The sequence below is a fragment of the Aptenodytes patagonicus genome, chromosome 2 (genome assembly GCF_965638725.1).
Source record: "Aptenodytes patagonicus chromosome 2, bAptPat1.pri.cur, whole genome shotgun sequence".
Taxonomy (NCBI): Eukaryota; Metazoa; Chordata; class Aves; order Sphenisciformes; family Spheniscidae; genus Aptenodytes; species Aptenodytes patagonicus.
Genome location: NC_134950.1, coordinates 129817500 through 129833000, shown reverse-complemented (window position 1 = coordinate 129833000; position 15501 = coordinate 129817500). Strand labels below are relative to the sequence as shown.

Here is a 15501-nt window from a genome sequence, read left to right as displayed (position 1 = left end):
TATTCACAATGCAAGCTGCCAAGGTTCAAATCTTTATTGAATTTGAGGACAGGAATGGAAGTGGAAGGAGGAATTTTTTACCCACTTTTTAGTAATATTGCTATTTCTATTGGGATGGAATGAGAATTACCCAAAGGCAGGGATAGGGTTCTCCTGGCAAAAAGGGACAGATGAGTTGTTAAGTGTTCCCAAGAATAATTACAAATGGAACAGCTTCAACAGAAGAAAATTAATAATACTCCATTTCTGAATAATCTTTGACAAAATTACTAACCAACTGCACTCAGAAATACCAAAGTGAGTCATTTCGACATTTCCAGCTTCACTTTCACTGTACTTAGCTATGAATGAAATTGCTTAAAGCTCGCAAAAAGTTTGATCACAAAATTATTCTTCATTAACTTTCTTTTTTCTTCTACAACATTGTGGGATCCAGCACAGAGGGAGACTATATCTTGGTTTTGGTTCTAGTCTTAATAGTTGTTATGCTGCTAAAGCCTGTAAAAAGAAACATTCAATACTACTTTTATAGTCAAAAAGTCACACGCATGTTATATTCCATATAATAAATTATATACCATCCCCACTAGGGAGGCTTGCATTTAAAGACATATTACCCTGACATAAAGTGCCTAGAGAAGAATTTTAATTTTGATTACAGAATGAAGAATTAGTTTAGTAAGTGAGCTGCTTTGCTTACAATTAGTATATCTTTCCAGATCTCTAATTTCATATATATGGAAAAACTGGGGGGGAAGTCTTGATTATGTCTATATATCTACAATGCTGTCTACATGAGGACTCCAGCCAGGCTAACCTATAAGCATTAATATGAGAAACAAAGGAAAGACATCATACAGATTAACTCAGTCCCACAGTAGCAGTGAGAACTGTAGATTAGAACTGGTGCTTCCTCGATGATGTAAACTGAACTGCCACAAATGTGCGATAACATTAAGTTCCTCAATAGAGTGAGGAACTTGCCTCCTTCTCTTGAAATCAACAGGAGTTTGTAATTAATTTCATTGGAGCTGGTCCTAAAACTCTGATACTGAGATATATCTCCCCCTACTGTGAAACATGTCAGAGGATAAAAAATTAACTAAAGATTTCAGTGACATGACTATCAGGAAGACAGTATATTTTGCATAAGAGGAATAAAAAGCCATTAATAAGAAAAAGTCAGCATTACTGAAATGTGTGTCACATGATGATATCTGCTTTATTTTTCTTCTACTCAGATATAACTCAAAAATTCTGCTTAAATTCTGTGATATCCTAAAAATTAAAAAAAATAATGCCATGAGAGGTACAAAATTATCCTTTTACAGCCTCATTGAGGAATACAGACCTATATTTGAAGTAAGAAAAATAACTGAATATGGGAAAAGCTAGCTCTCGGGAAATTAATACTGGGAAATGTTGATAAACTCAGTGTGTTGTCATGACTCACAGAAGATTTGTTGCCTAACAGATGCCAGTGCAGAAAAAAAAACCCATCATACTAAAAGAAGACAAGTTACTGAGAAGGTCTGGAAGGAAGCCATGGTCATCATAATCTATATTGGACCTAGTGATATAAGCAGAACTAAATGGAGATCCTGCAAAACAGGTTTCAACAGTTTGTTAGCTGTATATGCAAGCAGAGATCAAATGCCAGCGTTCTCAGAAATGAGACTGGTGCCACACTCAGGGAGAAGCAAAGAATGGCAGACCGACATCTCAGCACAGTTCAGAAACAACACAGACGGACACAGATTGCTCCCAGATTAACTGAACCTTATACAGCTCATTTAGTATTGCTCATCAATATTCCTGCTACAGCATAAAACATTAAGACAACACTTACCTAAGACAGTATTAACTTTAAAACGGAGAGACAAACCAGTTCAGATAAATACGGTGTATGGCAGGTTCTAGCTTGAAGCCATACAGAAGGGGGAAAAAAAAAAAAAAAAGAAAAGAAGAAAAAAACCAAAACCAAAGCAAAAGTGATTAGGAGGAGGCTATGTTGATGTTAAGCAGATGTGCAAAGAGAGCAAGATGACAGTTAGCTTTCCTGCTTTTCGCAAGAGTATTTTAAGCACAGATTTGAGCACTAAAAGGGCAGTTATTTTTCAACATAGAAGAAAAAGTGTGGTACACCTAAGGAGCAACATAAAGTCCTGAAGACCTGAGGCCGTAAATGTCTAAAAAGGACAAGCGAACTGTGAGAACAACAACGTTTGGAACATACAGAGACAGAACCGTGAGTATGGAAGAGGATTAAACGGAGCAAGCAGGCACACAGTGGGTGAAGATTTTCACCCTCTAACCTGCATATAAGGGCAGCCTTTGTGTGCTGTTGAAGACACCTTTAAGTACCTCAGCCCCCACTGCTGTAGCATAGCAATCAGAAACCCTACCCAGGCTTGCTAGAAGGCAGCAAAGTAATGACCCATTTCTGAACTTGTTTCAGCTGTCCGACACTGTGGTAGAATTTCTCATGGACAAACATCCATGTCCTATGGATGGAGACAACTTGCTAAGCACCTTGCTTTGGAGACGGTACCCAAAAGGAGGGCACTCTATGCAGCTGGGGATATTAAAAGAGAACCTGTACAGTCTTATATTCAGGCAGAAAACCAGAACAAACCCAATTCTTTGTAACTTTTTCAACCTGCAGTTAGAGGCTTGTTTAGACGCTGGGCAGATGTTCTTGATGGTTGAGACTCTTCATATACCTTAAATGGTTTGATTCATAATAAACTGCCACAGCAGGTTTTATTCAGTTGTAACCTAAGACGGTAGAAAAGAAAGGAATTTGCCAGTTGGGATCGAAACCGTACTTCAACAAAGGACATAAGCACATTCTTAAGTGCACTTGATGAACAATTAGGAACTCCAAAAATACTTTAAGCATATTTAGCCATAAATTTCTCCTTATCCCCCAGCTTCCGAAGAATTAATCATAATTAATAAGCACGGTTTTCTAAGGTCCTATAATTTTTTTTTTCATTCTGTCATGCTATTCAGTAGACCAACTACCAGATACAGTACATAAAAATTTTCTCCTCCCCGAATCCGAAAGAACGTTTTGGGGATTGCTAAAATACATGTTACCTTTGTGACTGCATGGCATTATTGAAGTTATTCCAGATGCATTCATGAAACTTTCTCCCCAGCCTCCCCACAACTTGTTACAATGCTAGAGTTTACCTATGATTGGTCTGTATTAAAATTTAGTAATGTCCCTTTGTATTTATATGTAATAGGTAGCAGTCAGCTAACAATAGCAAGTCTACAATGGCTATTTGCACACATGTAAAGAGTTTGTCCGCAATTACCATCCATCCATCATTTTTTGTATACTCACAAAGCCAAGTGGATCCTACTGTGCTTATTAGGGGAAATACGAACATCATGCTTGTGGCTGGTGTGAGCTGGCTTTTTCTTAAGCTTAATTCATTCAATGATACACAAGTTACCTTGTGATAAAACATTGTGCTGAACTATGATGTCATATATGGTGGATATTACATTTCTGAATATAATTAAAAAAAAATCTGCAAACACAAGCAGTGTTTTAAAAGCATATCTTGCTGGCAAAAGTGCTCGTAAAAGTAGAAACTATGTTAATAGGTCACTAACTGGAATAGGAACATGATGAAAACAGCGAAGTGCTTTGGAATAAGAAGAAAGATTTACATCTGGGAGCAGTGGAAGTGACAACACACTGCCCTCAGCCAGTCCTACTTGTCCAGAGATCTCCAGCTTTGACATTTGGGAGGTATTACAGACCACCCAGAAGGCACCTGCTGTGCTTCTTTACAAAATACTGACATCTATGACCCACAAACTAGAGGCTTAAAACCAGAGGATAACTCATATTGGATTTACTGTTAACTGGCCACAAGGCTCTACGTGAGGACATTAAAAAAAAAAAGTTTGCAACCACAAAACAGTAAAATAGTTGTTATGGTGCAATTTCTTGCTTTATTTTGAGAAGAACCTGTTACAGGTCGCTGCTAGAGACATGACTTCCAGAGACATCTCAGGCTGATCTGCCAATACTTGTTTCCCAGGAAACTAACAGAAAATCCCCTTCTCTGAAGGAGAATATACTTTGTCTGAAGATTTCCTCCATCCTTCAATGCCCTATCCAATCCTCTTTCTCTGAAAGGAGGACTAATGCAATGAAAAGAGCAGGCGACACCATTTCCCTGAAAGCCGTAGCTTGGTAGTTTACCACCTTAAAGTAAGATTCCGTTTGCCCCAAAGCTGCCAGTTTTCATGATCAAAAAAACATGACAGCAGAGGTGTAAAGCGCAGCAGCAGCACAGAACTAGAAAAGAACCGGCAACAGAAAAGTTCTAGGAAGGAGACTCTTCAAGTGGTTTAGGTCAATCTTCTGGATTTCCTACCTGCAGGACTGTAAAAAGTCAGGATTTAGATGCAAAAAAAAAAAGTTGTAAAAGATTAAATATTTTCTCTGACCAGTGTGCAAAAGTTTACTGCGTAGATATTATGGAATTGTCATCTCAAGAGTTGTTGTGGGGAAACTACATTCAACCACCAAATACAGCTGGGGAAAAAAAAAAATGTGTGAAACAGATTTTGCTCATATTTTAGCGTATATTTCAGTACAACTGTAACAATCAAATGGTCATTCATTCTTAAGTAATATCTAGTGCCGAATTAAGAGACTTCCTTTTTGCAATTATCAAGGGATAAAAAAATGGATATTTAATTCTGATCTTTTCCCTTTCTTTCTTCCATGCACTCACTGTCCTTGCTCACAGTACAATAAAATTTTACTAAGATGAAATTTCGCTGAAAAAAGTTGTAGGCAGGTTTAGCTTAAAAGAAAGTAAATAAAACTTTCTAAACTGGATAGTCTTTTGTCTGGGTTATGAATTCAGAGAGCTAGATATAGAAACTACTGCCAAATGCCTCACTGGCTCCTGTGTTTCAAAATAATAATGTTTCAGAAATCAATTTTTAAACTGAGTTCTATGAATTTTGGGGCACTTCTCAGCTCTTGCATTATTTTTCCACTTGTTATCTCATGTATTGTAGAAATTATTGCAGAGGAAAGCAGTTTTAGTTTTTGTCCTAAGCATGCCTCATTCACTCATGATGATTCAGCAATTTACACAAAAGGAAGCACAGGAGAAATTCTGGTTTACATAAAATCTTAGTAATATCAGCTTTCTCACTGGTACTGCTATACATTTGCATCCACAGCTATTTTTCCATTCTGTCAGTAGAAACGTGAGTCTTACTCCTGCTGGTCAGAATAAACGATTTCCCACAAGAGGTCACCTCTTCCCACAGCATCCAGGATGGTTTTGTGAGAAGTGGTGCAATGTTGGCAGACCAGATGGGAAATGCATTTTGCCCTCTTAATTCCAAAACTTAGTCAAAATCTCCGCTGACTTGTTTGTCACCTTGCTACTGCATGTAGGAGAGCAGAAAGGCAAAAAAATCACCAACAAGAAGAATATATTATAGGGTGTAATGAGCAAAGTGTGAGAAATCTTTTTATGTGACATAAAAGGCAATTATTCAGAGGAAGGAACACGGAAAATTGTGTTACTCCCAAGCACATACAGTTCAGTAACAGAAGTGCTGATGTCTCACCATGTCCTGTTAAGTCATCACAAATCACTGTACCAAGTAATGACACAAGAAACAATGGGTTCACATCATTTTTGTGACTCTGCACAGTCTGCTGTTCTGAGGCTGCTCTGCCCCAGGAAAGCACCAAGTGGATATCATATTGTAAAACTGCCAAGCTGACAGATAAGCAACTAGCAAAACTTTTTAGAGTAAATCTGGTGAGCTATTCAAATTCAGTACAGATACCAATACAGTAGCAAAGAAATGCTGCTTTTAACCCCACAATGCACATTATTTCTTAATTGTATATTTGCAGAGGTTAACAGGCTTTGTGCTTAAGCAACTTACCTTATGAGATTACACAGAGATATTTGAGTATAGTAACGTGCTCTGTTATTTATGTCCAGCAGATAAAAGCTACTTCACACAGTTTGAAGATTATGACTATAGTGTGACAGCTTTAATTACACAGTCAAATGCTAATACAGCTGAACCCTACCTCTGTTCAGCAGTCCATTGCAAATTGTTTGGGAACAAGACATGGGCTGTTGCTTCATATAAATAAATCCTCCATTTCTATTACCCCTCGTGATATAAAACACACAAACCTGTCCTGCTTTGTAGGAATAATTCAGAGATGAAACAAAACAAGGAGAAGTCACCATTCCAATATTTTTCCCAACCTTTCCACGTGCGTTAGTTCCAAGTGAGCACGCAACTTTGCAAACGCATATACAACCCATCGTACAGTCCGTGAATCTCTGTATTTGGAAATGGGGTTTTCCTGTGTGTAGTGCAAGTGCTTCACTCATTCAACTTGAGATATAATGAATAACTATTGATGACAAAGCCTTAGAAGACAATCTCATAAAGCAGAGCCTTTGCTTCGTTTAAATTTACAGCAGAATTTAGTCTCAGGAATGATTAGACCATTAACCTGGACATTGAGCGTAACAGCTATCTTCTGTGACAATTAGACTTCTACACAAGAAATACCATTCTCATAAATAAAGCAACCTACTGACATCATTGAATAAACAGTACTATGCATGTTTAACAGTTACTTCAGTAACATCAGTGACCTTCAAAAAGCGTCATTTGTGTGCACATGATAAACTGAAAGGGTCAAGTCAGAATTTTTTTCAGTCATGGTCATATGTCACTTGAGCTTGCTAAGGTCTCATCAACAAAACAATCATTCATCCGAAAAACACTGCCCATATTTCAGATACACCAGTTTTGACAAAACCTGCTATTGTGGAAGGTCTGTCAGGTTCCAATTTCTACTTGACTTAGAAAACGGATCTCAAATAGGGTCTCTGTTGAAAGTGCAGGGAGGGTGGTTACTCAAACATTCAGTTCTAATTCAGTTCTAACTTTTAGCAAGAAATATTTAATATTGGTCTCTATTTCATTCATAATGTTCAGTTTAAAAAAAAATGAAATCTCAAAGTTTGGTGACATGGGAAAATCACTTCCTTATGCTCTTTCCTACGTTATTCTCTCAGTGGAGCGCTGCTTTTGATGATACTCAAAGATCTGCCAGATTTGAAAAGCCTCAAGTTTCAGGCAACCCTCCAAAATAACTGCACTTTGAAACAAAGAGCTAGATAGTCAATCAGCTATTTCCTGACTACAAATGGATGCAGCTACACGCAACATAGGGATACTTTTAAGGAGGAAATAAGAAACATGCCACTATACTATTACTATGATCCTCTCTAGAATATAACTGTTGAAGCACAATTGAAGCCCTTTGACACTAATTTCAGCATTGCTTAATTACCAATTCTTTCATTACCATGAATTAAAGCAGAAAAGTGAACTGCAGAAAAACACTTTCTATCATTAGCAAAATTGTTGTGCTAATAATAACAATAACATAATTTTACCTTAACTGAAGATAGCAATAACATTAGACTGTGTTTATTTGGTTATAGAAAGAATGCATTTGTGGATAACCATATTGCACTTTTAATCAATTAGGAAATCAATCTTTCTTTATGCGTTTTCACAGCTCCTACTAACGGTAGTGGTATTCTTCCTAAGCCTGAACTATGAACAGTGCCAAACGTTATAGTCCTGCCACTTAAAGACAAAATGATTTGTGTTGCTCAGCATTATGGGGTTTTTTTGTTTGTTTTATTGTTTTGTTCTAAGGAAATGAGCAACACCTTGTACACAGCAAAGCACTCACATCCAACACAATTCAGCAAAACACCCATATTATTCCCAACTCTTAAAGCCAGGACAAACCACAGATTATTAAAGTACCTCTTCAGTCCTATCTAAGGATTAGTGTTCTGCATATCCTTCTGCAGATGGGGCAGGAAGCAACTCATGGCACAAAATATTAAGCAATGTGTGTGGTCTGAAGAAAGAAAGTCTGAAAGTCCTAAGTACGTCATATTAAGACCATCATTTCTGTGACATGGTGCATAGAAGCAGATAGAACAATACAGTACAACTCTACCCATAGTACAGCAAAGTTGAGTACTACCTGTTGAGAAATTGAGAAAGTTATAACATAGTAATCTGTTTTTTCTTGTCAGGGACCATCGTTTGCCTCTGTTATCCAATCTACTTTTGTACATAAAGCCACAAACATGTTTTTGTTTGAGGCGTACAATTCACTCTGATGATAGGAAAACATGCCACCTACTATAAAATGCTTTTCCCAAAGCTGTCAATGAAATCAATTAAAATCAAAATAACCTTTGTTCCATCTCTGTTTGACTTCAGTCATGATTTTTAAACAGACTTATGCTAGCTATGGGTTGAACCCTGAATAAGCAAACTGAAGTGAAATGAGTTTGGGAATGTATTTGTTCTGTGTAATGTATTTGTTTCAATTTATTTTGCAACCGCCTTACATTCATTAAAAACAAACATACCCTTAACAAGTATAACCTTTCTAGTAGACTGAAACACGGAATATCACCGATTATATTGAAAAACATCAAAATGCAAATGGAATGAGATAGAATCTGAATCAACATCACCATGTAAACAAAATATAAAACGAAAACACTTGTAACAACACAAACAGTATACCTTTAGCTATTTGCCAGATGCTCATGCTAGGGATAACCTCAAGCACTCTGAAGTCACCAAGAGCCTTTGCCTTAACTTCAAAGGATTTGTTGGTGGAATAAAAAAAAAAATGCTTAGGCTCATATATATTGACATTACTGCACATTGCTGCAATTTTCAGATCAAAACATGGGAAAAGGTATATACATTTTAATGCTTACCATTATCACTTTTGAGATTTCCATTGCTGAGCTGTTTTAACCTCTTCTGATGGGATTTGCCATTGTAGTGGATTTGTGCCTGAGCAGCAGAGTTCAGCTGAATGTTACAAACATTACACAAAGTGAAATTGGTGTGTTTCTTTTCTCTTTCCTTCTTTTCTTCAGTGCCATCGGGTGCTAATTCTTTCTCACCTTCCCTGTCTGGTGCAGATGTGAAATCTGAATTGTATGAGTGGTTATCAACTGGTAAATCAGGGCTCCAGGGCTTCTTCATATTTTCTGGGGGAGGGAAAAAAAAAACCAAACCATAAGAGGGAAAATTGATGAGTAATACAAAGTCATATACACAAGATTTCTACATCTGCAAACCAGCAAAAGGCAGGTGCTTTGCATTTTCATATTTTAATACTACATTTCAGCACGTGTTTTACTTTCTGTTCATGTTTTTTAGTTCTGCTGTGTAACTTGAGTAACTTCACAGCCACTCAGGTGAATGTCTTTAAATGTTATGGGGTATTATTAAATCTATCACTGGAACCAACCTGTCACAGGGTGGGGTTTTTTTTAATTTTTTTTTTTTAATTATTTCTATCTTATTCCTTGGTTAGTTTACTTTATTTAAGAATTATCCTATAAAAAGCAACCTTACAAATGCTAAGTGAGAAATCTCAAAGTCTAGATGAAGCTCATGACATCTTAACTGTCACCTTCAGTGGGAAACTGTATTGGATGCAGGTGCCCAGGTGCTGGCAGTGGGGGCTGCAGGGGGCCTCTCTAAGGAGGCCAAGGACTGTCCCGTGCTAGGGACAGCCAGTTCCAGGCGGCTCGGAAACTGACCCACCAATGCCCAAAGCTGAGCCCATCAGCCATGGGTGTGGCACCTCTGTGATAACATATTTAAGAAAGGGTAAAAACACTGTGCAGCAGCTGAAAAAATGTGAGAGAAAGCCCTGTAGACAGTGGAAAAGAAGGCGGGGGGGGGTACTCCAGGCACTGGAGCAGAGATTCCCCTGCAGCCCATGGAGAAGACCATGGTGACACAGGTTGTCTCCCTGCAGCCCACAGAGGACCACGGTGGAGCAGATATACACCCTGCAGCCCATGGAGAACCCCAGGCCAGAGCAGGTAGACATGCCCTGAAGGAAGCTGCAGCCCATGGAGAGCCCATGCAGGAGCAGGCTCCCTGCAGGGGCTACGGTCCGTGGAGAGGAGCCCATGCAGGAGCAGGTTTTCTGGCAAGACCTGTGACCCCATGGGGGACCCACGCTGGAGCAGTCCTTTCCTGAAGGACTGTATCCCATGGAAAGTACCCATGCTGGAGCACTTTTTCAAGAATTGCAGCCCATGGGAAGGGCTCCCACTGGAGCAGTTCATGAAGGACTGTCCCATGGGAGGGACCCCACACTGGAGCAGGGGAAGAGTGTGAGGAAGAAGGTGCAGCAGAGATGAAGTGACACGGACTGACCACAACCCCCAATCCCCATCCCCCTGCACCGCTCAGGGATGGGAGGGTAGTGTAGAAGAGCCAGGAGTGAAGTTAAGTCTGGGAAGAAGGAGGGACAGAGGGGCAAAGTGTTTTAGTGTTTTGCCTTTGTTTCTCACCATCCTACTCTATTTTAATTGGCAATAAATTAAATTAATTTTCCTCAAGTTGAATCTATTTTGCCCATGACAGTAACCAGCAAGTGCTCTCCCTATCTTTATCTCAACCCACGAACTTTTTCATCTTATTTCCCCCACCCTGTCCTGGTGTGGAAAGGGAGTGAGAGAGCAGCTGGGTGGGGGTCTGGCAGCCAGCCAAGGTCAATCCACCATAGAAATACAAGTAGTTATTACAGCAGAAATATTTTTATAATCCCTTCTAGGATTAAATCTATAAGTATCACATTTTGATTTTTTTAATATAAAATATACAATAGGTCAGTTAAACTCTATGTGAATGACAAGCTACTGTTACATTCCATTACATACACTCCTACATTCAAATGTTGCATTTGACTAATCACTACAAATTCTTAGCTGTTTTAGCACTTAGAAATGCAAGATGCATTTTTCAAGTTGGGAAAAAAAAGGGGGGGGGGAGGAGAGTTAGTCTCTGTTTCCCATATTTATATAATTTGGTGTGTTGCAATTAACAGAAGAAAAAATAAACCCCCTATATTTTAGTCAGCTAAGCTTAAATGCATAGACCTCACCCTTGAGTTTATTATTTATTAGCAATGCCTAGTCATCCCCTCTCCACTTCCTGTGAATGCTTTCAAGCCCAAGTCTAATCATTTCATAACTTGTCTGATTCAAAATAGTTCAAAGACAAATAATAAACATCTTCTATTAGTTTCTTATCTTAACCTCCCAGGATTATAATTCAAGGATAGTCAACTTATATTCAGCTAATACCAAACTGTAACAACTACAGAAATGAGAAGATAATCCCATCTGCAGAACTTCAAGTGAAAACAATGTAAACATGAGCTTCTGTGATTAAAGGTGAGCAGAAATGGCGCAGGTGAAGAAGTGCTCTGTGCACTGCAAACCTAATTTGTTATTCAAGGAGTGCAAAATGTTACACCAAACTTAGCATCTTGGTGAGACCTTTATATAGCATATAAATCTTTAAATTGCTTGTTCTCCCAGACTTAGTGAATAAATGAAGGTCTAGCCAAAAAATCTAATCGGTACTTTGAGTGACAAAATTACTGCAGCCTTAAATACAATGATACTATTTGGTCTCTTAACTAACAAATCAGTCAACCTAGAGACAAAAAAGATGATTGCAGCAACACAAGAAAATGGGTTACAGATACCTTTAATCCCAGATTCAGACAAGGTTCAGCATCTAAAAATAAGTCTAAAAAAGCCTTCAGATTTGGGTCTGATTACATCAAAATGCTCCAAATAATTCTTGAGAAAGCTTCAAATATTGTAAATTTTATCAGCTAAATGTTTTGCCGGCCCTCCCAAGGATTAAAACACATTTACTGCTTTCCACTCAAATCAGAAAGACAAATTTATCTAAAGATGCAAATCTAAAACCTATCAATATTCAAAAGTTTCAATCTCAGTTTTCAGATTTGCTTGCTATCTAATTAGTATTGTGTTGTTTTATGCTAACTAAACCCTATTTCATTTAAGAAAGTACAGACCCAGTTCTGAGAGGAGCTCTACACTTGCTGTAGATTAAAACCTCACTCAACTAGTTCAGTCAGTATTACTATTTCAGCTTTTGTGTATAGTCAACTCTGTTACCTAGGATTTTAGCTGTCTAAAGCAAGAGATGAGAAAGCAGGCTAAACAATTTATTCCAAAGCAAAATTAAAGAGCAAAAGAAGCAGCATAAAAGTAGTTATTTATTAAAATCAAACCTATTATACCAACAGTGATGATAAGAACTTTTACAGACAAATCACAACCATCCCGTAAGACATTATGAGACTGTAGAAGCTTAGCAGAAAACCTGAGGTTTTTCTACAGCAGATCTACAGCATATTTCTCCTAATGGAAGGAGGAGGTTTCTCCTGAGGAAGCAGCAGCAATCCATCAACCTCTCAGCCTTCTGGAGTTTGCTGGAGATATTGTTCACTCCAAGGAGAGCTTGTTGTGGTTTAACCCGACAGGCAGTTAAACACCACACAGCCGTTCGCTCACTCCTCCTGCCCCAGTGGGACAGGACAGAGAATCGGGGGGGGGGGGGGGGGGGGCGAAATTTGGGGATTGAGATAAAGACAGTTTAATAGGACAGAAAAGGAAGGGAAAATAATAATAAGAATAAGGAAAAAAGAATATACAAAATAAGTGATGCACAATGCAATTGCTCACCACCCGCCGACCAATGCCCAGCCAGTCCCCAAGCAGCGGTCACCACCCCCCCCCCCAAGGCCAACTCCCCCCAGTTTACATACTGAGCATGACGTCACATAGTATGGAATATCCTTTTGGCCAGTTCGGGTCAGCTGTCCTGGCTGTGCCCCCTCCCAGCTTCTCACTGGCAGGGCATGAGAAGCTGAAAAGCCCTTGACTAGTGTAAGCACTGCTCAGCAACAACTAAAGCATCGGTGGGTTATCAACATTGTTCTCATCCTAAATCCAAAACACAGCACTGTACCAGCTGCTAGGAAGAAAATTAACTCTATCCCAGCCAAAACCAGGACAGTATCCACCCCTTATTCTATACCCTCTACGCCATGCCCAGGTCCCCACACTTTCCAATACATTCCGATTAATCACCACCACTTTTCCTGTCTTTTGATATACGCACACAGATATCATTCCCTTAGTCTATGGGCCATCCCTATGAACTCAACTTTATTGAGTTCATTTAGTCCATGACTTTGGGCTCCATCTGTCATAACAGTCCTTCAGGGCAGGAGAGATGGTGTGTGGTGTTCGATTTTTTGCATGCTGAAGCCAGTTTTGGTCCCATCATTGCTGCACTTTGCTCAGTTTTATCAAAGTTCATTCTTCATTAATCTAAGTGATTCTTGCTGTAATACCGTTGATATGGCATAGAGCCACCACAGGAGTGATGATATACAGTATTACATAGTAATTAATATCATACAATTTAACTCACTGGCTATTCTCACCCAAAATCAAATCCCCTTGAGGTACACATCGGACTTCCCCATCTTCCCACATCACCCACCAAGTGCACCTAGGTCCTTCAGCAAAAGCAATTCCATGGATGGGTTTGCCTTTGCCCGAGGCAGGAGTAACCCAGACTGTCTTCCCCAGCGTATTTTTTATGTGCACTACAGGGACTTTATTCCCATCTACAGTACGTAAAAGTTCTGACTGGGCAGGGCCAGCTCACTTGGCAGATCCCCGAGTGTTGACTAACCAGGTGGCTTTTGCTAAATGTGTGTCCCAATGTTTGAACGTCCCACCACCCATTGCTCTCAGCATAGTCTTTAACAGTCCATTGCATTGTTCGATTTTCCCGGAGGCTGGTGCATGATGGGGGATGTGATACACCCACTCAATGCCGTGCTCTTTGGCCCAGGTGTCTATGAGGTTGTTTCAGAAATGAGTCCTGTTGTCTGACTCCATTCTTTCTGGGGTGCCATGTCGCCACAGGACTTGCTTTTCAAGGCCCAGGATAGTGTTCCGGGCGGTGGCATGGGGCACGGGATATGTTTCCAGCCATTCAGTGCCAATCACTTCCGAAGCAGCTCGAACCCCTTCATACGCTGCCAATACCTCTTTTTCAGTTGGAGTATAGCGGGCCTCGGATCCTCTGTATCTCCGACTCCAAAACCCTAGGGGTTGACCTCGAGTCTCCCCTGGTACTTTCTGCTCCAGGTGGGGCCATTCTCCCCGGCTGCGGTGTAGAGCACATTTTTCACATCTTGCCCTGCCCGGACTGGCCCACAGGCTACTGCATGAACTATCTCCTCTTTAATTTGTTCAAAGGCTTGTCACTGCTCAGGGCCCCATTTGAAATTGTTCTTCTTCCGGGTCACTTGATAGAGAGGGTTTACGATCAGACTGTAATTTGGAATATGCATTCTCCAAAAAACCACAATCAGGTAGCCTATGCCAAGGATGCACGGAGCCTCTGGGCCAGTCACAATGGGGTGCTTTTGCCACTCATTCCCAGTTAGGCTCACTTCAGCCTCCAATACAGTTAGCTGTTGGGATCCCCCCGTCACTCCAGAAATACAGATGGGTTCTGCCCCTTTACAGCTTGATGGCATTAGGGTACACTGCGCACTGGTGCCCACTAGAGCCTTATACTCCAGTGGGTCTGATGTGCCAGGCCCACACTGAATCCACGCAGTCCAGTAAACCCGATTGTTCCTTTCCTCCACCTGGCTGGAGGCAGGGCTCCTCTAGTCCTGGTCATAGTATTAGTTTCTCACTTCTTGTAAATGTAAATCAAAAGTCCCTTTATTAAGATCAGAAGTAAAATCAGCCCTTCTACTCTGTCTGGGGGACTGCCCACTGGAGACTGGAGCAGCAGTTTTCCTGGAAGAACTCCCTTTTGTGATTGTTTTTCCTCGCAACTCACACACGCGTGCCTCTAGGCTCAAGGTAGATTTTCCATCCCACTTCCACATGTCCTCTCCATGGTCACATAGGTAAAACCACAGGGTGGCCCGTGGTGTGTATCCACTATATCCTCTCTCTTGAGCAGAGGGACGCTTACTCCTAATGGCTGAGATACTGGTCCGTACAGGTGGGGAGTAGGAGATACCCTCTTCGAGTTGCTGGACTGCCCAGGACAGATTCTCCACATCCGAGATGCAGGCCCATAGGGAGGAAGAGAGACTTTCTTCGTATTGCCGGAGTTGGCTAGTCAATTCATCCACCGTTTGTTCCTCTCCATCTTTCCAAGTCATTACTGCCAATGAGTAGGCATATGACGATGGTGCGCTCCACACAAACTTCCGCCACATGGGTCATGTGCACTTGACTTCATCTGGATCTTTGGATAACTGCTCATTGTTCAGGTCATCATAAATTACCTCCAGCATGGCTAATCCCTCAGGTACTGGATACCTCTTTCCATGGTGGTCCACTTGCCTGGGTGACATATAACATCTTCCTTGAAGGGATACCTTTCCTTCATGCCTGACAGGAGTCACCTCCAGAGGCTGAGGGCTTGTGCCCCTTTTCCAATTGCTTTGTCAATGCCCCCTTCCCTGGA

The 15501-nt window shown here is 40.3% G+C and overlaps 1 protein-coding gene across 2 annotated transcripts in view; it reads right to left on the bottom strand.

Annotated features, from left to right (window-relative positions):
• ZNF385D (zinc finger protein 385D) overlaps positions 1-15501 on the bottom strand; it is a 464447-nt gene that overhangs the window by 363107 nt on the left and 85839 nt on the right. For both annotated transcript variants that reach the window (XM_076331202.1, XM_076331200.1), the window contains exon 2: positions 8856-9134. In XM_076331202.1, the coding sequence (XP_076187317.1) occupies positions 8856-9134 (279 nt within the window). The remainder of the gene's footprint in view (positions 1-8855; positions 9135-15501) is intronic.